Here is a 25,530-nt window from a genome sequence, read left to right as displayed (position 1 = left end):
TTAGGAGATAGAGGTCAGGTTGATGTTGGTCAAAGAATATAAAATTTCAGTCAGATAAGAGGAATAAGTTTAAACAATCTTTTGTACAAAATAGTGACTGTAGTTAATAACAATATGTTTTATCCTTGAAAATTGCTAAGAGTAGATTTGTAGTGTTCTCACCATATAAAATAAGTATTTTTAGTTAATGTACGTGGCTGGATGCACTACTCTTCATAATGATCCTGCCTTTGAGAGGTGAAATAACATGAGGTCAGTAAGTTGTGATATGGAATTTCCAATACAGACAGCTCTGACTGAACAACTATACTTTCCCACCAATGCACTATTCAGCTTGGGGTGAATGAGACTGTTTTCGCTTGAAAAAGAGAAAAGATGTATTGTTTGTCCTCAGGTCTCTGAAGGGCCATTGTAGGAAGGAGGGGGCAGTCACTTTCTGTGAGGTCAGAAGGGGCAGATCTAGGACCACATAGGTGAAAAACATGGGGGAAAATATTTAAACTCCAGGGGTTGGGGTTGTGGCTCAGTGGTAAGAGCTACTCACCTAGCATGTGCAGGGTACTACATTCGATCCTCAGTACCATATAAAAGAATAAATAAATTAATTAATAAAATAAAGGTATAAAGAAAAAAAATTTAAACTCCAGACAAGAATTGAATATCTGGCCCTCTTGAGGCCAAAGGACGCCAGAACAGGAACACTGAGGTCTGTATTCATAGGCAGTTGGAGGACCAGAGCTCTTCCTTGTAACTTAAGGTATAAGGGAGGAAGTCCATTTTGCCTGACTCTTAAGACCCATCATTCAGGAGGTCCCTGTGGCAGAGCTAGGACCTGGGAGGAAGTAGCTTTATTCCTTGAGAGGAATTGACAAAAGCTCTGGGGCCATCCTGGAACTCAGAAGTCATCTGGCTGATGACCAGAGAGGAAGCAGACTGGAGAGGAAGCACCCTCCTTGGCACCAGTGATAAATAACAGGCAACAATGGGAAGCCATAGCTTAAGGAGGCTCAGGGCCTGGTGGGAAAAGGAAGTGGGGCCCAGTTCCTCCCATTTACCTCTGTTTCTTCTTGTGAATGTGCTCACTGCCAGGGAAGAGAAAGAATACACAATATAGTGATTCTCTTACTTGCCTCAACCTCTGATGGCTAAGATTCTTCAAAGGACTTGATCTTGGGTTATCTAAATGCCACTAGGGGGCAGTGCCACCACTGTGAGTTCCATTTTTGAGACCCTTTCTGCTTGTTTAGTCCCCAGCCAGCGTCTCCAGCTCTAGATATAATCTCTCACTACTTGCCCTCTTCTTTCATGGTGTTTGAGCTCTAAGAGAGAGGTGAAATCTCAGAGCATCCATTCATCTATTCATTAACCTATCCAATATTGACTGAAGGTTTACTGTGTCTCAAGGAGAATCCCTAAACCTAGTTAACACCATCTCTGCTCTTAAGGGCTTGGAGTTATTTACTTATGGAAGCATAGATAAGCACATGCATTTGTCTTTCCACAAAGAATGAAACACCTGCCAGGCGTGGTGGCACACTGAGACAGTACAATTGTGAGTTCAAAACCAGCCTCAGCAAAAGCGAGACCCTAAGCAACTTAGTGAGACCCTGTCTCTAAATAAGCTACAAAATAGAGCTGGGGATGTGGCTCAGTGGTTGACTACCTCTGAGTTCAATCCCTGGTACAAAAAAAAAAAAAAAAAGAAACGTCTGTGAGGCTCAGGTTACATGAAGTGATATATACAGCACAGCATTTGGAGTCAGTCCTGGGTTCAGATTCCTTCCTGCTGCTTAGGTGTGTGACCTAGGGTGATTTGTTTAACTTTCCTCAGTAAAATAGTAATCATATTAAAATCTCAGAATTTTTATGATTTAATCCTGAATTAAGTAAAGGGCTTGGTGCATAGCAGGCATTCTAAGATGTGTTGTTCTTATTAAAAGCTAAATAAGTGGTTGGGAATTGTGCTAGGAGTTCAGATGAGGGAGCCATGAGATCATGGAGATTTTCTGGCTCTGGAAAGCCACACTTGATGACTTTGCATTGAGAACAGCAGCTCTTTTCTTCTATTTTTTTTTTATTTTATCAAATCACTAACATCTGTTATATGGTACTGATGTCCTCATCTTACAGACGGAGGACTAAGACTTTGAGAGGGGAAAATATTTATTTAAGGTCTCATAGCTATAGGAAGTGGTATAGCTAAGACTTGAAACAGGGCAGATAGCATTTCCACTTTTCCCGGTATCTTTTGTCAGCTATGTCCTCTATGATCCCCCCCATCACCCCACCACCATCTGCTCCTAAAACTTAAAACCATAGCCAAGTATGTTCTCTGCTATAGAGCAGGAGCTCACTAGAGCACAGGCAGTGTGAAGTAGCAGAAACAGCAGTTGTGGTAGCCTCTCTTGGAGCTTTCCAGTTGTGCATTGATTTGCTTTCAGGTGGGTGGCTGACGCAGCTGTTGCCTAGTCTATAATGGGATCTCAGTGGGCCTCAGGTGTTTGGGCATTGACGCAGTTTTGCACATAATTTCTCACAGTTTTTCTCTTGAGGTTCTAGCCTTGCTTCCTGATCCTGCACTGGGCTTCTGAAGTGGCTGAGACGTCATCATTGGTTTGTTTATTCAGATGCATGGCGGGTACAAAGAAGGAGGCACTGGGCTCCGGAACTGACCTGATATGTCCCCCCATAGACCTCAGATGTATGCAGCCTCCACATGCACAAGAGATTTAAGGGTAGTGGGGGGTGTTCTTTTCTTACTTCCAGAAGCTCCTGGTAATTAGTAAGGATTTTCTCAAAGGCAGATCTCTTCTGCTTCCTGGACTTCAGTTTTCCAGTTTATGCTGCTTGAACCCTATCAGTCTCCACAGCTTGTTTTAGGGATTTGTGTTGTGGGGCTGAACAGAATCCATAGCCTCCAGTTTCTTAATCCAGGGTCTTACAAACTGATGTCCTAATCCCTCTAGGAGTAAGTGGCAGATTTGAGGAGGGGCATAAAGCTATGGGGTAAATGTGATTTAGTACATATCTGGGAGCATTCATTTTACTTATAATAATTTAAAAGTCATTATTTAAGAAGTAGAATGTAAAATTTGCACAAATGCAAAGCCTAACCTGAAGCTTCAAAGAAATTTTGGCTGGCTTGCAACCATCTCCCCTCTCCTATCTTCTCACCCCATGAACCACCCCCACCCCTGACCCTGGGTGTATGCATTTGCTTGTTTTCTGCTACTTAAAGATTTCTCCCATGGCAGGTTTAAGAAATACTGGTTCAGGACAGATGAACTGTCTTTCTGGAGTCAAAAGGGAACCAAGAAAGATTTTTGCCCTCTTGGGATGGAGTCATTTCTCAGAGTAGAATAATACAGACTCTAGTAACTGGATCCACAGAGATTATTCCTGGAACCAGGAGTAGATACTTCCCTTTCACATGAAAATGAGGTCCACCCCTCCCTTTTGGAGTGGAGGTCTCAGCTGGAACCAAAGCTGGAAGTGAGCAAAGCTTAGCCCTACTACCTCCATGTCCTGGGTATTGGAAATGGGGACAAGAGTTGCCTGACCAAATGCCCGAACTGCATGGACCTTAATTGGAGATTGCCTTATGGCCTGTGGTTGGGGTCATCTGTTTTGTCCTTTTTCAGTATTAATTCTAACTTCAGACCATGTTTCCTCCGCCCCCGCCCCATCCTCACTTCCTTTGGAACTTCAGTACTGACTGAGAGATTTCTCATATTTCCAACCCCTAGAGCCTGAGGAAATGGAAAATTGATATTTCTGATTTTTCTATGTTCATGAAGAAACAGACAGTGCTCAGATCAAAATGCCCCACTGATCCTGAAATATTTCTCTAGACATTGCTTTAGCAATTTGTGTAACTTTTCATAACTACTCTGGATCCCAGAACTACTTGGGTCATCATGATCCTCTTCTTCTCATCATATCTCTACCCATCCCACTAGTGAAACAGACAATGTAGTGCAAAAAGGGGTAAGGAACTCACTCCCAGGACCTCCAAGACTGTCTATATAGTCTGTTCTTGTCTTACTTACCTTTAGTCCTGGGTTCTCCAAGCCTCTGCAACTGGCCTATTGGTAATTGGCAAAGGCCAGTTACTGTTCTACTAGTTCTTTTTCTTTTCTTTTCTTTTGAACTCAGGAGCACTCGAACACTGAGCCACATTTCCAACCCTATTTTGTATTTTATTTAGAGACAGGGTCTCACTGAGTTGCTTAACGCCTCACCATTGCTGAGGCCGACTTTGAACTCTCAATCCTCCTGCCTCAGCCTCCCAAGACGCTGGGATTACAGACATGCACCTCGCCCCCAGCTGCTCTACTAGTTCTGTTGCCCGTTTGCTCCACTCCTTCATGACCTAGCATCCTAGCTTTAATGCTTCATCCTATGTTTAGCGTTATCAGTGTGTCTTTCTTTCTCTTGGGACTGGATTGTTTCTTGGAACTTGCTTCTCCCCTACCCCATGCACACTTGTAATCAGACACACTGTTTATCTACAGTCCTGTGGAAAATTAGTAGAACTGTTAATTGGAACTTATGTTAGATTTAGGATAAGACACGCTTTAAAAATTCTTTCCTGCCAGGCATGGTGTGCAGACCTATAATCCCAGTAACTCAGGAGGCTGAGACAAGAAGATCCCACATTTGAGGACAGCCTCAGCAATTTAGTGAGACCTTGTCTAAAACAAAACAAAAGTAATCAATAAGGACTGGGAATGTACCTTAGTGGTAAAGTGCCCTAGGGTTCAATCTCCAGTAACACCTCCTCCCAACATTTTTTTCCTTGTTCATAACCATCTTTTTCCATCTTTTGCAAAAAAAAAAAAAAAAAAAAGCCAGTTCAGAGCTGGGGTTGTAGCTCAGTAGCTGTGTGAGGCACTGGGTTCAATCCTCAGAGAAAGAAAGAGAGAGAGAGAGAGGAGAGAGAGAGAGAGGAGAGAGAGGAGAGAGAGAGAGAGAGAGAGAGAGAGAGAGAGAGAGAGAGAGAGAGAGAGAGAGAGAAAGATATTATGTCCATCTGTAACTAAAAAGAAAATTTAAAAAGCCAGTTCACATTTCAACATAAGCATTCATATTTCTCCATCTAGATCTTGCTGACATTTTGTTGTCTATTGACTTAGAGTAAGGGACTTAATTAGCCCTTGAGTCCTGGAAACCTTTTGATCTTTCCTCCCCTCACCTCATGTATCTTTTCTGTCTTTCTCTCATTCTCTCTTTTTCTCCCTTTCTCTTTCCTTCTTTGTTTCTTTGTTTCTTCTTTTTTTTTAAAGAGAGAGTGAGAGAGGAGAGAGAGTGAGAGAGAGAGAGAGAGAGAGAGAGAGAGAGAGAGAGAGAGAGAGAGGGAATTTTCAATATTTATTTTTTAGTTCTCGGCGGACACAACATCTTTGTTGGTATGTGGTGCTGAGGATCGAACCCGGGCCGCACGCATGCCAGGCGAGCTCGCTACTGCTTAAGCCACATCCCCAGCCCCTGTTTCTTCTTTTTTTGTGGTACTGGGGATTGAACCATTGAACCAAGAACTACATACATGATAGGCAAGCATACCACTAGCCCATTTTATTTTGAGATAGGGTTTCACTAAGTTTCCCAGACTGGCTTTGAACCTGTGATCCTACTGAGTAGTAGGATTACAGGCATGCACTACTACACATGGCCCCATTAATTTTTTTTAAACATGTTCCTAATTTTCCAAGTCAGCAAGAAGTAGGTGGGAAAAGGGATTAATTTTTTTTAGCAGTTTTTGCAAAATAATGTTATAACCTAATTAGTAGAATGATAGAACTTGAGAAAAATGTGATGTAAGACACACCTTTAAATTGGATAGAAGGGAAGCTAAGGCTCAGAGAGAGAAACATCCTGCTTTAAGATCATATGGCAATCTGGAGATAGAAATGAGACTTTTGTTCTTGTTTCCTGATATCTGACATTAAGTATGAAAGGAAAGTGTAACCAGATGAGCAACAAAGGTTGATGACTTGGGGACATGACTTCTTCTCAAAGTGGTTGTTGACTGGGCCTACTGGGAAATCCAGAAAGCATATCTAGATGCAAAGGTAGTCAAAGATCATGATCTGGACGGGATGTTTGAGCCAAAATAGAAATAACACAATCACGTGAGAACCCCAGGAGTCCTAAGCTCCTATAAGCTCTTGGCTTTAGAAGATAGCATACTAGAGAAAAAAGGTACAGGCTTTGGAGTCAGACATATTAGTGTTCTATGCCTTTATGATATTAAACAGGTTTCCCCTTGCCTTAATTTTTTCATCTATAAAATGGGATAATAGCTAGTTCACAGAATCATTTTGTGTTCAGTGCCTGGCATGTAATCACTTACACTTTTTCTTTAGAGCCTCTGAATGTCTAGACTGTAAGCTCTGAGTGTGACTGTGGGACCTGACTTTGAATGAATAGTGGAAACTTTGTGACTACAGTGGAAGTGTATGTGTTAGGAGGAAAAATATTAATTTGTTCAAGGGGGAGGACATCAGCAACTCTGGCTTCTTGTTCTTTGCTTATATTTCTAGTTATATCTCTTAGGTTTCCTATTCACCCCACCCTCAACCCCCATCTCCACCCCCCAAATGGTAAAGAAGACTGCTTGGTATCATCCTGACCTCATTAGGATGTGACTCAGCTTCATTGCCACAATCCCCAGTGGTAGGCATGCTGGGATTGAGCAGACAGCCAGACCATTAACATGTAATGTCAGGGACTAGAGAACAGACCCCCATCTGTCTTTTCCTGGCAGGCTTCCCTTCCCTGCCCACTGCTCAGCCAGGAGGCCCAGGGCACCAGGGGGCATCCTCAGCTACTATACTGAGGTATCCACCCCCATTACCGCCCTCAACATGTGTAAGTAGTAAGGAGAATCTTGACTGGGCTCTGACTAGGGCTGGAAAAAAGCATCCCAGTACCCAGGGATAGCATAGCTTTGGGATGTATAGATACCACAGCCCTGCTTTGTCTTTTCAAACATTCTTTCTTGGGTATTGTTAATGGGATTCAGTCTTAAGGGTGTGGGCATTACTCCCAGTTTCTAAAGATAAAGGACAATAGAGAGAGGCTGAAGGTTGAGTTGATACCAATGGTTGGTGATGTAATCAATTATGCCCACATAATAAATCCTTCGTAAAAACTCAAAGGACTGGGTTTGGGAAGTTCCTAGAGAGGTGAACATGTGGAGGTTCCTGGAGAAAGCAGTGCTTGAGGACATACAAGCTCTGTATTCCTCCCATAACTCATCTTTTGCATCTCTTCCTTCTGATTATTTTTCTGTATCTTTTGTAATACCTTTATAATAAATAGGTAAACATTTTTAAAAAGATAGACAATATATCAGAGTAACCTCCAAGAAAAAGATGCAGGAATTAGCCCAACAGTCTTTGTCCTCAGCCCTTAATTCATTCTGACAGCAGATAGCTACAGGGCCTTGTAGAGGGAAGCAGGGGTGATAGAAAGCACTGGATCTGAATGGTTTTCAAGTCAAACAGAGCTCATTTCAGTCCTGACTGCACTCACTCCCTGAACCTTGGGCAAATCATTTCACTTCTCTGAACTTTAATTTTACTGCCTATAAAATGGGTCTAGGTGTAATTTTATCAAAGGGCTATTGTAAAAATTTAAGAAGGTAATAGATGTGAGGCTCTTGGTATATGATAGTGCTCAGAAGCAGAAAGATGGTGACATCAGTTCTTGACTGCTACCCAAGTATATTTTCTTTCTGGACCTTTAGCACTTAAAAACCTTTGAGGGCAAAGAACAGTTTGGCTTTACCTTTGTGTCCTCTGCCTGCCATAGGGATAGGTATTCAACCAATGGTTATTTTGTGTTTTCTCTTCTAGGTGGTGAAAACTATTGGTCTGCGGGAAGTTTGGTTCTTTGGTCTGCAGTACCAGGACACTAAGGGTTTCTCCACTTGGCTGAAACTCAATAAGAAGGTAACTACTTACTCTTATGTCAGAGTTTAGAATTTCTTCCTCCACCAGAACTTGCTCAGGGAGATAGCATATGCTAGCTAGCAAACCTGGGATACCTAGGGCTATGTTTGACACTGGGTGGCCTGTTGACCATCTGAATTAGATAAGGGCAGAGTTGGACAAGACAAAGCTCTTGTCTGTCTCCACTTTGAATTCATTTTTTCCTACTTTGAATTCTGATAGAAGAATGGCCATATACAAGGAAGAGGAGTCCTTCCCTTCCCACTAGAAGTTATGTCTCTAATTTTGATTTATTTGGGACCAAATCCATTAGAGGCTCTTCAGGAGGGAATTCATATTTCTTTCTTCTTTTCAAACTCTGGGGCTGTAGGAGATTTGTTATAAAAGAGAGCCACAGACTTACATTCTGGAAAAAAAAAATCTTAACCATCTCGGTATTATCATGCTCCCTTTTTCTCACTGGCTAAATGATGCCTGACCCTATTATAATGCTCCCCTCATTGTTGATCTTCCACCTCAACTGGACCCCATGTGGGATGATTTCATCCATTCAAGCTTTCTGCTCCAAGTGTCATCTCAACAGGAACATAGTAGTCCTCCGTCTCAGTATCCTCAAACTGGCCAGTTTTATCCTTAGAGGTCTCCATACTGTGTTATGACTCGTTTTCTTGATTTTTGTCTATTGGATGCTTCACTTTCTGCTGGTTGAGTCTTGTTTTCCCAAAGAGTTGAGACATTTACTGGACAAATATAAAGCCACTAGGAGCCAATTTCAGGCTTTTAAAGGTGATCTAGCATTTTTTATTTTCAGTCTTGGGATTCAAACCTGGAGCCTCACACATGCTAGTCAAGTGTTCTTCCACTGAGTTACATCCCCAGCCCCTAAAAGTTAATCTAGTTTCTGCTCTTGCCTAGCCAATTTCGAGACCTCAATCATAGTTCCCCAGTCTTTACTGTGCTAGTTTATTGAATTAGAAGAACCTTAAAAGAATTTTCTTAAATCTGCCCTTAGAATATGAGGCCAGTTGTATATATGGACAGATAACAGTGGCTTGACAACTTCTGATCATCAGTGGGTATTAAGAAATTTCAGGAAAATAATTCCCAACAGAAAGTGATAATTGACATGGGATGGGATCTCTAAAGAAAGTAAAGTATTTTTAATATGAATTATTAGAATGGTTGCCCCCTAGTTCTCTTGGATTACCCAAACTGGTGACCTTTCAATGTCTCTTTTTTACCCTGTAGCCATCCCCTCCACCTTCTTTTTGAGGGTCTATAACCCCTTGCTTCTCCCAGGTGACAGCACAGGATGTCCGGAAGGAAAGCCCCCTGCTCTTCAAGTTCCGGGCCAAGTTCTACCCTGAGGATGTATCTGAGGAACTGATCCAGGACATCACCCAGCGCCTGTTCTTCCTGCAAGTGAAGGAGGGCATTCTCAATGATGACATTTACTGCCCACCTGAAACTGCTGTGTTACTGGCCTCCTATGCTGTCCAGTCCAAGTATGGTGACTTCAATAAGGAGGTTCACAAATCTGGCTACCTGGCTGGAGACAAGTTGCTGCCCCAGAGGTGAGGTGGTACCCTGGCCTCCTTTGCCCTAGCCAAAGGGGGCTGCAGCCCACAGTTAGCTAATCTCTGCTCCAAAGAGGCTGCCAGATCTATTCCTCTCCACTAGGGTCTGTCTGAAGACCATGTTATGCTGCTCAGAGAGACATTTGCATATAGCGTCATGCCCTGTTGTTTCTCTGACTCTCAAAATAAAAAGCTTTTTTCCCCTCTCTGTCTGATTACAGAACTTCATTACCCTGGAGACAGGTGCTTATAACTGAACCAGTGAAGGATTGATTTTTTTCCTTCCTCCCCCGTTTCATTTTCTCAATCCCTTTCACTGATTTAGACCTTTTATTTCAGAAGTTCACAGGGGAGAGAGAGAAATATGCAAGCAAGGGACATGGGGAGCTCAAACAGTCTTTTAATATTGATAACCACTGTACAGGGTTTTCTGATTTTGTAAACTTCAAAGTTGAGAGCTCTCAAACACTCATTATTTTTGTTTTAACATCACGACAACACAGAAAATGAATAAGGCAAGCATTATCCTTATTTCCTGGCTCAGGAAATAGAGGTGTAGAGATACTTGTACTGACTTGCCCCATCTCCCACAGCTCATTTGAGGCAGAGCCAGACCAGAAACTCTAATTTCTTGATTTTTTTTAACCCTGAGATTTTTCTATTGCATCCAGTGGCCATTTCCATAGGCTTATATATTAGAAAACAAAACAAAATTAAGCCTCATTCTGGGATCCCTAGTGCCATTGGGGCTGTGGCATGTGCACAATCCATCAGAAGGTATTAGGGATAGAAGTTGTACCCTCGAACATTTCCTGACTCATTGCCCCAATGACTGAGATGGCTTGTTTAAAGCAAGCCTTATTTATAATCTAGTAGATCTGAGAGGTTTGGCCTTTTATTTTTTTCCCAAAGCTGTTTGGGCTTAGTTTTCTGTTCTGTAGCCAAAAGCTGTCTGTCCTCTCATCCCTGAGAAATATTCTTAAAAACACAACCTGTTGACCCCAAGAGGATCTAGGAGAGAATGTGTCTGGGTCTGTGGCTCATCTCTACTCTCATCCCCTCAAGTCAGCACTGACTCCTGATACATTCCTATTGTGCTTAGAGAACACAGCATGTTATTGTATTTTGTTGTTAAAGGTACATAGGAAGGTGATCTCGTTGTCTTTCTTGTCCATCCATTCATGTAAGTTCTCCTACCTCTTAAGCAGTTACTTATGTCTAATTTAATACCTTCCACTGTAATCTGAATCTGCTTCAAGTGTTACCTCCATGAACTGACTCCATGTCTTGGAGAACTAAGTGGGAAAAAAATAAAAGGCTTCCCTTCTCTCCTGTACATTGACTTTGCACTTTAAACTACTCACTACCAATTATCATTTCAGAGTCCTGGAGCAGCACAAACTCAACAAGGACCAGTGGGAGGAGCGGATCCAGGTGTGGCATGAGGAACACCGAGGCATGCTTAGGTAAACCTCACCTAGCAATTGTGAGCCCCACTGGTCCTTGAAGGGAGATACTATAGAAAAAGAAGCAGGGATGATACTAGCACTTAAAGATAGAAGGCAAAACCAGAACCATCATAAACCTGTTTTTTTGTTTGTGTGCTTTCATGAATAGTAGAAGTCGAAAGGCCAAATACTTCTGAGCACTGAGTAATTGAGTGGACCATAGGATATCCAGGGAGCTTCTGGGTCAACAGCGGGCTCCTATGCAAAAAGGAACTAGGAAATGAGCTCTCTGAATATTGCAAATAATTGGAGGGTTGTCTATTTGAAGAACAGATCTCATCATTTTGCCATCACTACTACCCTGTCTAAGCTTTGCTAAGAATGTTCTTGTATAAGAGACTGTCACATTGAATGGGAGGAAGAAAATAGATTCTATGGCAACTAACATGTCAGGGCCTAGGTTCCAGTGGTTTATTTTGCTTGGTAAAAGTTACATGTGCTCTGTTCTCCATTATTTGTTTACCGTGCACCCCATGTCCTTCTACTGATTAAAAGATCCTTATCAGAAATACAGAGCAAGTAGGCTTTTTTCTGTCCCACTGGGTCTGATTCAAATGCTTCCCTCTGTGACCCCCCCCCACTTGCCCAGAGAGGATGCTGTCCTGGAATATCTGAAGATTGCCCAAGATCTGGAGATGTACGGTGTGAACTACTTCAGCATTAAGAACAAAAAAGGATCAGAGCTGTGGCTGGGGGTAGATGCTCTGGGTCTCAACATCTATGAACAGAATGACAGGTATACTTTAGACTTCTCCTAGTTTATTTGGGTCATTCTGACACCTAGCTTACCTCTTGAGTTCCACCAAAGTTCTTCTTGTACCTAATTTAATCCAGTCCAGATGGTTGTACCACCTCTCTCAGACATTGAAATCCTGTATTGACTAGACTTGTTCTGCCTATGATGGTAGTGAACTAGCCATAGGTGGCCAATGAACACTTGAAATGTGGCTACTTTGAATTGAGACATGCTATTAGCATAAATTATACACCAGACTTTGAATGATTAATGTGAAAAACAGAATGTGCAGTATATCTTTGATATTTTCTTAAATATTGATTTACATGTTCAAATAATAGTAGTATTTGTTGTACGTTGGATTAATTTGACTATTTTAATTCCATTTATTTATTTTTTACTCATTTTCATGTGGCTACTAGAAAACTTAAAAGTAGATATGTGATTATTATTATAAATTTTTGGACAGTGCTGCTCTAGAACCTACCTTGTCAGGATTTGTAATTAGATACAAGCCCCATGTGATAATAAGCGGCTTTGGCCTATAATACTCATGCTATGACCTTATCTCACTTGCTTATATTTTTCCCTTTTGGTCTGTTCTTGGTGAGGATTGAGATCAATAGATTATTGTTCCATATAACTTCTGAATCTCAGAACTCATTATTTACCTCCTCCTCAACTTTCATAACCTTGGATAGAAGAGTCTCGGTTTAATAGAACTAGGGATGCTGTTAAAGGAGTGTTACAAGGTCCATGCCTCAACAAAAATGAAAACTAAATCTCAGAGATTGGAACAAGGAATAATATGTTGGTTGTGGTTTTGAGTCTTTTGTGCAGCCTGAGTGCTAGCAATTAACCTGCTGGCATGTGATGATATTGTCTGCACTGTAGTGGGTCTACCTCCTAAAGGGAGAGGTTTGGGGGGTGGTGAGGGCAAGGCACAAGCCTCTGTGTACTTCTTGTCTTGCCCTTGTCCTAATGTTGTTGATCTCCATTTCTACAGACTGACTCCTAAGATTGGCTTCCCCTGGAGTGAAATCAGGAACATCTCTTTCAATGATAAGAAATTTGTCATCAAGCCTATTGACAAAAAAGCCCCAGTAAGTAACCCCTCCCTCTGACCATAACAGGTACTCATCAAGGCCTGGATAATGCTAGAAGCAATCATATCATTGTATTCATCTCTCCTTTTCTGGTTTGTGTGCATGTCTGTGTGTGTATAGGTATGTGTGTGTGTTGCGTATACATGTACATGTGTGCGTGTGTACATGCACACATGAACAGGAGGCACAAGTGATGATGGAGATACAAAGGATGTCAATGCTAAGAAATGACCAGGAGGCACCCTGTGCCTACTGTCATTCTGCTACCCACATTTCAGGTGCCACCCTGATACCTGTCTCACTCTGTGGGTGAGGGAGAGCCACAGGCAGTCCTAAGTGCTGCTTCTTAGTTATTGTCTTGCTGCTCTGAGTATCTGTGGTGAAAACAGAGTGTATCTCATCTTTTCAAGCCCTTGGGCCCCAGAAAGTAGACATATAGTTGATTTATCTTAATTGTGGAAAAAGGAAAGAGCCAGCAGAAGTCCAAATCTAAAAATGACCTTCCAAATTTGTTCTTTTGGTATAACTTTATCTTTGCCCTCTCAGACTTCTCTCCAGAGAAGAAAATTCTGAGTCCAGTCCTTCCTTTTACACATTCATTATATTTCTCACCCACTCAGTTGCCTGCATCTGTCAGGACTGGAAAGCTGGTGATTAAGGGTAGGATAGAAAACTGAGATGAGTGTCTACTCTTCTGGTATACCTTGTATCCAGCAAGGCCAGTGACCTTGTTGAGCCTGACCCATTTCATGAGGGCTCAGCCTTATTCTCCAATCCTAAGATATCTGAACTTTTCCTTAATATGTTATCTCTTTAAAGCCTTAACTATGTAATCAGGTAGGTAGTAGCATTCCAATTAAGTTCATGAAATTGAGGTTCAGAAAGATGAAATGATTTGCCCAGGATCACACAACTGAAAATGGTAGCACTTGGATTTGTACCTAGGTCATTTGACTTTGAAAGCCTGTGCTCCTTCCACTGTACCCCAGACTATGAGATGATAGCAGTTTGGTTTCAGTGGCAGAGGAGGTGGTTGTTAGCCCATCAGAGAGTGACCTTGGTCCAGTGGTATTTGTAGCAACAAACTTAAACTCACTGGATTTTCTTGTGTGTTCTTTTTTATTGCTGCTGTGCTCAACTTTCATCAGAAAAAGGTAAGTAACAAAGCCAGCTGAGCCCAAGGGCTTATTTAACAAACAGCAACCAGGACAATCAATGTTTAGGAGATTTATGTATCTGTGTATGTATTTACAGCCTATCTTGTTCCAAAAAGGAATTAAAGGCTGGATCTAGGATATGCTTTCTGGAAATTACAGGAACAGTCTAGCCACCCATACTGCACTCACTGGGTGCAAGGATTGTTTGGCTTCTAAAAGAGGCCTCCTGAGACTTAGTAGGATCTCTAATTAGCAGATAAAGGCAGTTCTGATTCTTTAGCTGGGTATATTAGGATAAATGTATTTTAGGGATCCTCTTATAAATGTATTTTGGAAGAAATTGTGGTTTGGTGGAAAGAGCACTGGTTTCAGAGTCAAGAAACCTGGGTTCTAGTCTCGGGTCTACCCTTGTCCTGCCATCTGACCCTGGGCAAATCACTTCACCATTCTGATAATTAGTCTTCCCATCTGTAATGTAAAGCAGTCTTTCCAGTGCTTGTGGATTTAACATTTCAGAAGGTAGATACTCATTTTCATTTGTTCTTCCAAACATTTTCATTGCTGTTTTCCCACCAGGACTTTGTCTTCTATGCTCCCCGGCTGCGGATTAACAAGCGAATCTTGGCCCTGTGCATGGGGAACCATGAGTTATACATGCGCCGCCGTAAGCCTGACACCATTGAAGTGCAGCAGATGAAGGCACAGGCCCGGGAGGAGAAGCACCAGAAGCAGATGGAGCGGTAGGTGCTAAAGAGCTAGAGGAGATCCTGGAGAAAGGGCCAGCACTAGGGTAAGGAAGCCTCACAGATGCCCAGACTGTAAGAGGTACCCAGAATATGAAGTCAACTCAGGACTAGAAGTGAGTGAGCTGTGTATGCATGATACCACTAGGTTTAGTTTCAGGCAAAGGCATCATTGTTGCTCGAAGCAGGCATTGGAAACCTAACGTTTCAGAGGTTTATTGGAGGAAAGGATATTTCATAGTTCCCCATTATCTATGGCCCTCATGCCATTACTGTGTTAGGACTAGTTTGCTCCAGACTAACCTACCAGTATAGTGGGAGTAGCAGAGGGTTCCATGCACATTTAAGTTTGGATTCTTCAGGGTGCTTTTTTTTTTTAAGCAGAAATGGGCAGGGCTCCCAGAATTTTCCATACAAAGTGTCTAGTCCTTGCACTATAACCCCTTGCAACTCAAAGTGTAATGTGAGCCTTAGCATCATTAGCATCAGCTTGGGAACTTGGTAGAAATGTAAGATCTGAGACCCTACTCCAGACCTACTGATCAAAGTCTGCCTCATAAGATCCCATTGGATCTTTGGAAAATGATCATGATCATATGATATGCAAATGGCCAACAGATACATCCTTAGTCACTAGGGAAAGGCAAATGGTAATCTTAATGAGTTACCACTCCATACCCATTTGTATGGATATAATAAATAAAACTAGAAAACAAGTGTTGAAGTTGTAGAGTGATTGGAACTGATGTACATTGCTGGTGAGAACATATAATGGAATAAAAGAGTGTGACAGCTCATCAAAATGTTAAAGATAGAATCGCTCTATATATGATCCTGCAAATCCCACTCCTAGTTAAGTACCTAATAGAATTGAAAATGGGTGTTCAAACACTTGAACTAGCAGTAGTATTTCAATAGTCAAAAAATTGAAATAGCCCAAAAGCCTACTGATGGATAAATGAATAAACAAATTGTAATACAGTAGGGTATATCTTAGCCTACTTTGTGTTGCTATAACAAAATACTTGAGACTGAGTTCTTTATAAAGAAGAGGCATATTTTAGTTTTTGGAGGCTGAGAAGTCCAAGATCAGGCAGGCACATCTGTTGAGAGCCTCAGACTCTAATATTACACTGCAGATGGCTTCACAAAGCAGGAGCATGTGTACATGTGGAAGAAGGAATTCAGGGTAAGTGCCAGACTCACTTATAACAAACCAGTCTCACAAGTACTAATTCAGTCCTATGAGATCCAACGTACTCCCTCCTGAAAGGCATTAATTCGATCTGAGGATAGTTCCCCAATGACCTAATCACCTCTCACTGGGCCCCACTATGTAAAGTTTTCACCTCTCAATACCATTACCTTGGGAACCAAGGCTCTTTGGGGAACATACATGCTACAGTGTGGATGCTCCTTTGAAACATTATGGTAAGTGAAAGCAATAAGACAGAGTGTTGCATATTGCATGAATCTATTTATATGAAATGTCCAGAATAGAAAAGTTTATAGAAACAGAATGTTAATTAGTGATAGTCAGAGGCTGGTAGTGGAGGGAGGATGGGTAGAAACTGCTTAATAGGTATAGGATCTTTAGAGGATGAAAATGTTTTTGGAACTCAAAAATGGTGGTTGCAGGGCTGGGGTTGTGGCTCAGTGGTAGAGCACTTGCCTAGAACATGTGAGGCAGTGGGTTTGATCCTCAGTACTACATAAAAATAAATAAATAAAATAAAGATATTATGTCCATCTACAACTAAAAGAATTTTGTACAACATTGTACAACATTTGTGAAGGTATTAAATCCCATTATTCATTTTAAAGTAGTTAATTTTATGTTATGTATGTTTTGCCTCAATTATTTTAAAAGATCCCAGGTGATTCCTATGCATATTAGGGTTTGAGGAGTGTTGCTGTACTAGATACTCTGTCATAAAGAGTTTGGAACCTGCCGGGTGCAGTGACACACACCTATAATCCTAGTGGCTTGGGAGGCTGAGGCAGGAGGATTGCAAAGTCAGCCTTAGCAATTTAGTGAGAACTTGTCTCAAAATAAAAAATAAAAAAAAGGGCTGGGGATGTGGCTTAGTATTTAAGTGCCCCTGGGTTCAATCCCTGGTACCAAAAAGTAAAAATATATATAAATAAATGTTTCAAACCTTGGAAGGCTTCAAATCTAGTAGACTAGAAATGACTGCATATATGATAGCTTAGACCCTGAGGTTCACATTGATTTAGGAAAAAAATTTACCAGGATTGGGAAGCAGTTTATGGAACTGGATCTGGTAAGAACCTACCCTCTAGGACCTCACAGTCCTGGTAGGACAAATAGTTTCAAATGTATATGGTTTTGGAGTTTCATAATGTATATGAAAATTAAGTTACAAAGTTGTATCATTCATTCACTTAGTAAATAATTAATGAGTACTTGGAAAAATACCAACAATCCCTATTCTTGTGAAGCTATAATTTTATTGGGAGAAGACAGACTAATAAATAAGAAAATTACATAGTAAGTAGAATATTAAAAGTGCTATGGAGAAGAGCATAACAGGGAAGAGGGGTGGGGAAGAGGGTATCTCAAATATTCTGAGGGCTCAGAGGGATTAAAAAACATTGTTAAGGGATAAGAAGGCTTACTGGAAAAAAATGCTATGGCTAAGAAAAACAAATTCTTATTTCAGATTTGCAATAAACTCTGAGGAAAAGGAGCCTAGAGCTGAGCTTTAGGACAGGCAAAGTGAGCCATAGATACTTGAAGCATAGCATATTAACATGGAGCCAAAACTTGTCTTCCTAAATTCCACAGGCAGACAGAGGAGGACTTATTAGACCACTTTTATAGATAGGGGAAGTGAAGACAGAAGTGAAGCAGTAGCATAGCTAGGTTCACTTAATGGGTTACTAGCAGAGTCGGGATTCTAGTTTGAGTTTCCCTACTGGGCCCTGAGTATAATATAATATAATAATATCCTATATTGGGGTTGTGATATGAGGGCAAGGATGTGGAAGTAAGGGAGAATGGTTCAAGTTTACAAGCCCAGGGTTTATTGGAATGATGTTGACTGAGGAACTCAGGGCCAGGGAGCCCTGGGAATCTCTATGCTTCCATGCAACCTTGCTATCTTGCTCTATACCTCTTTCCCTTCCCCAGTGCTCTGCTGGAAAATGAGAAGAAGAAGCGTGAAATGGCAGAAAAGGAGAAGGAGAAGATTGAACGGGAGAAGGAAGAACTGATGGAGAAGCTGAAGCAGATCGAGGAACAGACTAAGAAGGCTCAGCAAGGTAAAACTGAAGTCACACTGGAGATTGGGTTTTCCCAAAGCCTGACTCTGTGAGCTGGAGACTCTTCTGCCTAAACTGCAGACCCAGACCATAGAGACTAGATGTGGCCACAGAAAAGTTGAGAGATGGGGCAAGAAGAGTTCTCAGAACCATCTGCCAGCTGTACCATGGAGTAGAACATTTCCAGGAAAGATGTTAATGTGCTATCATCTCTGTGCCCTCCACCTCATTTTTTCCTTCACCTTCCTTTCCCTTCCTTTTCTTCCCAGAACTGGAAGAACAAACCCGCAGGGCTTTGGAACTTGAGCAAGAACGGAAGCGTGCTCAGAGCGAGGCTGAAAAGCTGGCCAAGGAACGTCAAGAAGCTGAAGAGGCCAAGGAGGCCCTGCTGCAGGCTTCCCGGGACCAGAAGAAGACCCAGGAACAACTGGTAAAGCTGCATGATGGTCTGGAATTGTGGGACCTGTGTTTTCTCTCTTGTCTGACAACCTATTTATAGCTACCTCTGCCTTCAAGCCTGGCTCTTCCCAGCAGGATTCCACACCACACGCTTCTAACAGCTCATTCAGAAACAAGCTGAGGAGTCACTGGTGTGGCCCAGAAACCTTTGGAAACAGTTTTCTCTCACCCTTAGTTTTTATTCACTTTATTAACCCTTGGAGATATGAAATGGTAATCCTGCAAAGGAAAGTGATGGAGGAAAGAAGTAAAGGGACTCCCACTCAATTAAGTACCTATTGTGTGTTGCTATTCTAGTCATATTTTCCTTTTTCTTACTTTCTCATCATTTCTTTCAGTAACCTTATGTGATTAACCCCTACATGGAATAATATAGCCAGATAAGAAAATTAGGTCTTAGGGAGGTTTCCCAGAGGCCACACAGTTGTGGTTGAGCATGGATTGGAACCCATTTCTACCTCCATTTTAAGGGTTTGCTCCCCTGAAATCATTTGCAGAACTATGTCAGTGTATTTGGGGGCAGGCTTTTGTGATTTACAAGAGAGGAACCTGTGGCCCAAATTCTTGGACATAAACTCTTCCCTTATATTATTTTTTTTTTTAGAGAGAGAGAGAGAGAGAGAGAGAGAATTTTTTAATATTTATTTTTTTAGTTTTTGGCGGACACAACACCTTTGTTTGTATGTGGTGCTGAGGATCGAACCCGGGCTGCACGCATGTCAGGCGAGCATGCTACCCCTTGAGCCACATCCCAGCCCTTCCCTTATATTATTTGAGGTGGGACTAGAGGGAACTAAGACCTATCTCTCAGGAAGAAGCTATCATGGGAAATTTGTTGAAGGTGTGATTATGTACATAAGCATTTTCCCTTGTTCAAATCACCTTGTGACACTTGAGGCACTGCATTTTAGGCAGTGATCTCCACAGCTTTACTGAGGTCTAAACCACATTCCTACTTGGCCATACTGAGGGGCAGGTGGAGGAGAAGGAGAAGAAAGGGAAGAAGAAGAAAGAAGAGAGAAAGAGTGATAGATACAAAGAAGAGATATTTTTTTTGCCTCCAGGAATCCTACAGTCTAGGAGGGGAGCTATGACTTACAAGAAGGTGGTGGGTGTGGAAGATGGGACTGGAGTGGAGTGGTCTGGTTAAAAGAGCCGCGGCAGGGGGTGGCGTTGTGGCTCAGTGGTAGAGTGCTTGCCTAGCACATGTGAGGCACTGGGTTTGATCTTCAGCACCACATAAATAAATAAATAATATAAAGGTATCATGTCCATCTACAACTAAAAATTAAATTTATAAAAGAGCTACCAGGGTAGCAAGCAAGTGGAACATTAGGTTCTCCACTGGTTCCCCAAGAGAACTTGGGTGGAAGACACCTATGCTCTGAAAACCAGAATGCCCAGACCTCACTAGCTTTTAATCTATCTATAGGCTTCAGAAATGGCAGAGCTCACAGCTCGGATCTCTCAGCTGGAGATGGCCCGGCAGAAGAAGGAGAGTGAGGCTGTGGAGTGGCAGCAAAAGGTAAGATAGTGGCCAGAACAAAGCATTGTGGGAAGGGGTACTATATGTACATATTCCAGCTCCTTCATTCGGGCTCCTGCCACTTCCAGTCTTTCTGGACAGCAGAAATTGTGTGAGAGAGGGTGCTCAATGCTGTCTCAAACACTTTCCAAATTCCCTAGTACTCCTGGAAAGTTGGTACATTTGCTTCTATTTTATAGCTGATGAAACTAGGGATTAAACAGATGAAGCTGTTTGTCCTACCTGGTATCTATCTTTTACCAGACTATTTTAAGCATGCACATGTTGCCACAGGTTACCTGATCTGACCTCTCTTCCTTTTCTTTTTTTTGTCACTGGATAGGCCCAGATGGTACAGGAAGACTTGGAGAAGACCCGTGCTGAACTGAAGACTGCCATGAGTACACCTCATGTGGCAGAGCCTGCAGAGAATGAGCAAGATGAACAGGATGAGAATGGGGCAGAGGCCAGTGCTGATCTGAGGGCTGATGCTATGGCCAAGGACCGCAGTGAAGAGGAACGTACCACTGAGGCAGAGAAGAACGAGCGTGTGCAGAAACACCTGAAGGTATCTAGACAAGGCAAAATGGTCCGGAAGACTTTGTGTATTGACTTACTAGCCATGGTCTTCCCTAGATCATCATGAAGGAATAGATATAGGGGCCTGTCCCAGTGCTGTACTAGAGTCTGAGGCTATCTTAAGTAAAACATTAAAGAGGGGGGCATGTCTCACTTATTAATCAGTCCCTAGGTTGCCTCTTCAATTTTTGGGGGGTACTGGTGATTGAACTCAGAGGCACTTTACCACTAAGCTGCATCTTATCTCTTTTTATTTTTATTTTTATTTTGAGACAAGGTCTCACTGAATTGTTTAGAGTCTTGCTAAGTTGCTAAAGCTGGCCTTGAATTTGCAATCCTCCTGCCTCATCCTCCTGAATTGCTGGGATTACAGGCATGTGCCACCGTGCCTGGCTGCCTCTTCCATTTTCAAGATTTTATTTTTGCCCCACCTTCCACCCACTCCTTATCTCTTACATTCATAAAATATTTACCTGAAAAAAAAAACTTACCTGATAAAATTCCTACCCAAATCTTTCTTTGGTATGTTGTTCTACTCTCAGAATATGCAATATCAACTGGTCCCCTAAGTTTATATTTAAAAAAGAAACAATTCTTGCCAAACTGCAGTGCTAATGGGGCTGGAATTGGCAGGGAGAGAAAAAACAGAAAAGAAGAAAAATCTGATCAAGTATGTATACTTTAAATGAAAAGAAGCCATTGAACATTACATTGCTTGCCTCCTCACAGGCCCTTACTTCAGAGCTGGCCAATGCCCGTGATGAATCCAAGAAGACTGCCAATGACATGATCCATGCTGAGAACATGCGACTGGGCCGAGACAAATACAAAACCCTGCGCCAGATCCGGCAGGGCAACACCAAGCAGCGCATCGATGAGTTTGAGTCCATGTAAAGGGCACCCAGCCTCTAGGGACCCCTCCTCCCTTCTTCCTTGCCCTGACACTCCTTATACTTTTGCCTAACTCACACTGTGCTGGAGCCACTAACTAGAGCAGCCCTGGAGTCATGCCAAGCATACAGTGCAGTCATGGGACCAAACCTAGCACCTCAGTTCCCACTCTTTTCCCTGGGCGGACAAATAGCCCAATGTGGTGCCAATGGGACCCTGTTTCCCCTCTCTGTTCCATTTAATCTAGCTTGCTAGAACCAACCACTTCCCCAGTTCAGAGGCACTTTCACTTCAGTTGGCAACTGCCCACCCCCCACTTACTATTGTCCTTTGGAAGTCAAATGTGGAGTGTGGTGAAAGCTAGCTCCTTTCCCCTACCCCACCACTGACTTCCTCTTCCAGGGCCTATGATTTACAGGGTTAGGTATCACAGGGTATAGGGAAGCAGACAGGTCCCTGGTTATCTGCTCTAGTATGTCAACTTACATAGGATTTGGCCTCCCAATGCCCATCCTTTTTAGAGTAATTTAGGCTTGGTAATGATTGGAGGATAAAGAGATGTTCAGTCATTCTTGTTTCTACCTCCCAGATTGGGCCTGTTACAAACTCAGTCCCAATAAGCCTTGTCCCTGAGTTCAGGGACTCAGTTTCTCCCCAGGGTGGGATGAGGGAGATTGTGCCTTCAGAAGGATTCACTATCATTCTGGAAGGCCATTGGCACTTTTTGTCAGCCAATGCTGGGTAAAAGATCCTGCCCCGATGCCTTATATGAGCCTAGGCTTATCTCAATTGAGCTCTAAGGGCAGAAGTACCCCTTGTAGTTCCAGGTTCCTGGTTCCTTCTCTGTATCTACCCATGCCCCCTCCAATCCACAAATCCCCACAGTTAGAATAATAGGGATAAGTACCCAAAAGCTCAGCCACCCCCAACCACTGCTGTTGCCAAAAGGGAGGAAATGTTCACACCTGCCTTCAGGATTTTCCCAGCCAGAAGCTCTAGGCCACTTCCCCTATCAGAGTTACATGGGCCACAGCTCCTGCCTCACAGCTGTGTGGGCCTTGGTATGGTGAGCCTTAGATCTTGACACCAGTAGGCTCAATTGGGAAGTGGATAGCAGAAGCTGCATGTGGTGAGAGAAGCCCATGCCTCTGGTCCTTCAGTTTACTCAACCCTCTCAGGTGCCCAGTAGCCCCTTCCCATCATCCCCATCCAAGGTGGTGACTGGGCCCTACCTCTGACAAACCTTTAACCAGGTCTTGTCACCAGCTGTGGTGTCCCTTGGAGCTACATATCAGAGAGCTGCTGGGGATTCTAACCTGGTCCCTTCAACACCCCTGACCCCTTGCTCTCAACCCAGAAGTGGCCTCCTCCTCTCTGTCTTGTGTGCTCTTTTTCTTTCTACCAGTATTATATATTCTAGTGATATCTAACTCAATATTGATTTCTGCCTTTATTGCTAATGCACCATTAGAAGATATTAGTCTTGGGGCAGGATCATTTTGGCCTCATTTCTTTACCTGGGAAGCATATACTATATTATAAAAGGATACTTTGCCAGAAACAGTAATGTAAGAAACTTTCAGTATTAGTGATATTACCTGTCACTATAGGTCATACAATCCATTTTTAAAGCACTTGGTATTTGGTTTTATTGTTCCTGTTTGCCTTCTCCCTAGGGCTCAGTCCCCCATAGGGCTATGCTTTCCCTCCATGCAGTGCCCCTAATTGAGAGCCTTCCTCAATACCTGCCCCCCACCTGACCCTGGGGAGTCTTGTGTGCATTGCTGTGAATTATATTGATACTCACTTGGTGATATGCCCTGTTTTGGCTAAATTCAAATCTGGAATTGTGGGGCAATCTAGCTGCCTTAAGGGCAGTAACCCACCCCCAGGGAGGCTGGGGAGAAAGGTTAGATTTTTATATTCAGGTTTTTTTGTGTATTTTTGGGTTTTTTAAAAATTGTTTTTGGCAGGGTTTATGCTCAACCCATGTTCTATTTCAGTGCCAATAAAATTTAGGAAGACTTCACTGTGACTCAGTCTTTCTTTGTGGTATGGGTGGGCGGCTGTAATATTTCAGTGTAAGTTGCACTCTCCAGACCACCTTTTCCATCCCTGATCTCCTTTTTATCTTCACTTTAGTTTTATGGGAAGGAGGGGTATGACTACCCCCATTTTAAGAGGTGGGAACAAGCTCAAAAATACAGGAAAATTCCAAGGTCACAGACTGTCTGGCTTAATTACTAGCTTTGCTAGTGTGGTTATGGGTCCTACATTGACCATGTGGTGTTTCTAGACTTGCTTGTCATCAAGACCTAGGGACTTCTTACTTTTATCTCTGAATTCATCATGGGTGGTTAAACCCTGTCCTTCCCCCTTATTAGGAAGGCCTCAATCTTGTCCCACCTCCTTACTTATTGCAGTGCCAATAAAGGTTGTGTAAACTACTTGGGTCTTGTTACAGAAGGGAGTGCAGTATAAACTGAGGATGAAGAATGTATGTACATACAAAATTATTAAGCAGTACTTTAGAGTTTATAAAAGGTGTCTATTCTGTAACCTAGTTATGTTATCCTCATTTTGCCTATGAAGGAACTAAGAAGCAAATAAACCTAGTCTATCTTGGACCTGGCACTTTCCCTTGTACCAATCTCTTCTTGGTCATCCAACACTGCATGGAAAGTTCCCACATGTGCTTTAAACTCTCACAACAACCATTTGAGACAGTGGCTCCCAAACTTGTCTGCAAATTAGAATCCTTTAAAGTTTCCAAAGTGCAGATCACATCCTCAGATCAAATTATAATCTGTAGAAGGGGAACTCAAGCATCAGTATATTTTCTGATTCCAATGTATTCTCCTAGGAGAGTTCCGTCATGTACTTGGAAAAGGACAGTTTCACAACTTCAATTCTAAGGTTAGAAATGGAATTCTAGGTCCCTATAGCATCGATCTAGGAGGAGACATTAAGAATCTCTTAATGATCATCCCAACTATTGTTGCCTTGGAAGTTAAAGGGCTCTAGATTCCCTCCAACCTCAACCAGAGGATTCCTCTGTCTGTTTTTATATGTTGGGCTATATATGTGTAAATAGTTTGTAGTTTTAAAAGGGGGAAAGAAGATGAACTTCTTCCAGGAAGATAGATGTGATAGGCAGGATAATGACTCCCCAAAGATCTTCATGTTCTAATCCATGGAAACTATGAATGTTACCTTAAATGGCAAAAGGACTTGAGTATGATTAGGTTAAGGATTTTAGGATAAGGGGATGATGCTATGTTATCCAGATGGTTCATAAGGGTCCTCAAAAGATGGAAGAGAGTGATAATTTTAAAGATCTGAAGATGCCATGTTGCTGGTTTTGAGGTTGGAGGAAAAGACCACCAACTGAGGAGTGCAGATGGCCTCTGGAAGCTTCAAAAGTCAAGCAAACAGATTCCCCACAAGAAGCTTCAGAAGAGATACAGTCCTGCCGATACCTTGGTTTTAGCTCAATTATAGCCTATTTTGGACTTGTATCTGACCTTCAGAATCATAGAGTAATAAATGTGTGTTATTTTAAGCCACTATAACATTGTTCTCCATTTCTTATGATTCTCCTTTTTTTTCCCCATACTGGGAATGGAACCCAGGAATGCTTTACTCCTGAACTACATCCATGGTCCTTTTAATTTTTTTTTTGAGACAGGTTCTTGCTAAATTGCTGAAGGTCTCCTAAGTTGCACACACTGGACTTAAATTTGCAATGTTCCTACCTCAGTCTCCTGAGTCACTGGGTTTACAGGCATGTGCCACTGCACCAAGCAGCTTCTCCTTCTTGAAATGGCAATGATATATAGAAATGGAGAAGAGAATAAATGTGGTTGCCAAAAGCTAAGAACAAGTTAGATGATGGAGTGTGTGTAAGAAGTCGCTACAAGAGACTAACATGAAGTATCTTTGTGGTGACATTCTGTATCTTAACTGTCAGTATCTTGGTTGTGCTACTATAGGATAATTTACAAGATGT

The 25,530-nt window shown here is 42.2% G+C and overlaps 1 protein-coding gene across 1 annotated transcript in view; it reads left to right on the top strand.

The window, feature by feature from the left end:
• MSN (moesin) overlaps positions 1-23,550 on the top strand; it is a 70,657-nt gene extending 47,107 nt beyond the window's left edge. Inside the window, exons 3-13 of the mRNA XM_081276480.1 lie at positions 7,860-7,955; positions 9,255-9,529; positions 10,915-10,998; positions 11,630-11,776; positions 12,783-12,879; positions 14,616-14,779; positions 17,937-18,067; positions 18,337-18,497; positions 19,959-20,051; positions 20,395-20,619; positions 21,360-23,550. Of these exons, the coding sequence (XP_081132606.1) occupies positions 7,860-7,955; positions 9,255-9,529; positions 10,915-10,998; positions 11,630-11,776; positions 12,783-12,879; positions 14,616-14,779; positions 17,937-18,067; positions 18,337-18,497; positions 19,959-20,051; positions 20,395-20,619; positions 21,360-21,524 (1,638 nt within the window). The 3' untranslated portion in view covers positions 21,525-23,550. The remainder of the gene's footprint in view (positions 1-7,859; positions 7,956-9,254; positions 9,530-10,914; positions 10,999-11,629; positions 11,777-12,782; positions 12,880-14,615; positions 14,780-17,936; positions 18,068-18,336; positions 18,498-19,958; positions 20,052-20,394; positions 20,620-21,359) is intronic.
• Positions 23,551-25,530: the final 1,980 nt, after the last annotated feature.

Source organism: Spermophilus citellus, assembly GCF_964194105.1.
Source record: "Spermophilus citellus genome assembly, chromosome: X".
In the NCBI taxonomy this organism is placed as follows: Eukaryota; Metazoa; Chordata; class Mammalia; order Rodentia; family Sciuridae; genus Spermophilus; species Spermophilus citellus.
The sequence above is the reverse complement of the archived record's forward strand: the minus strand, read 5'-3'. Positions and strand labels throughout refer to the sequence as shown.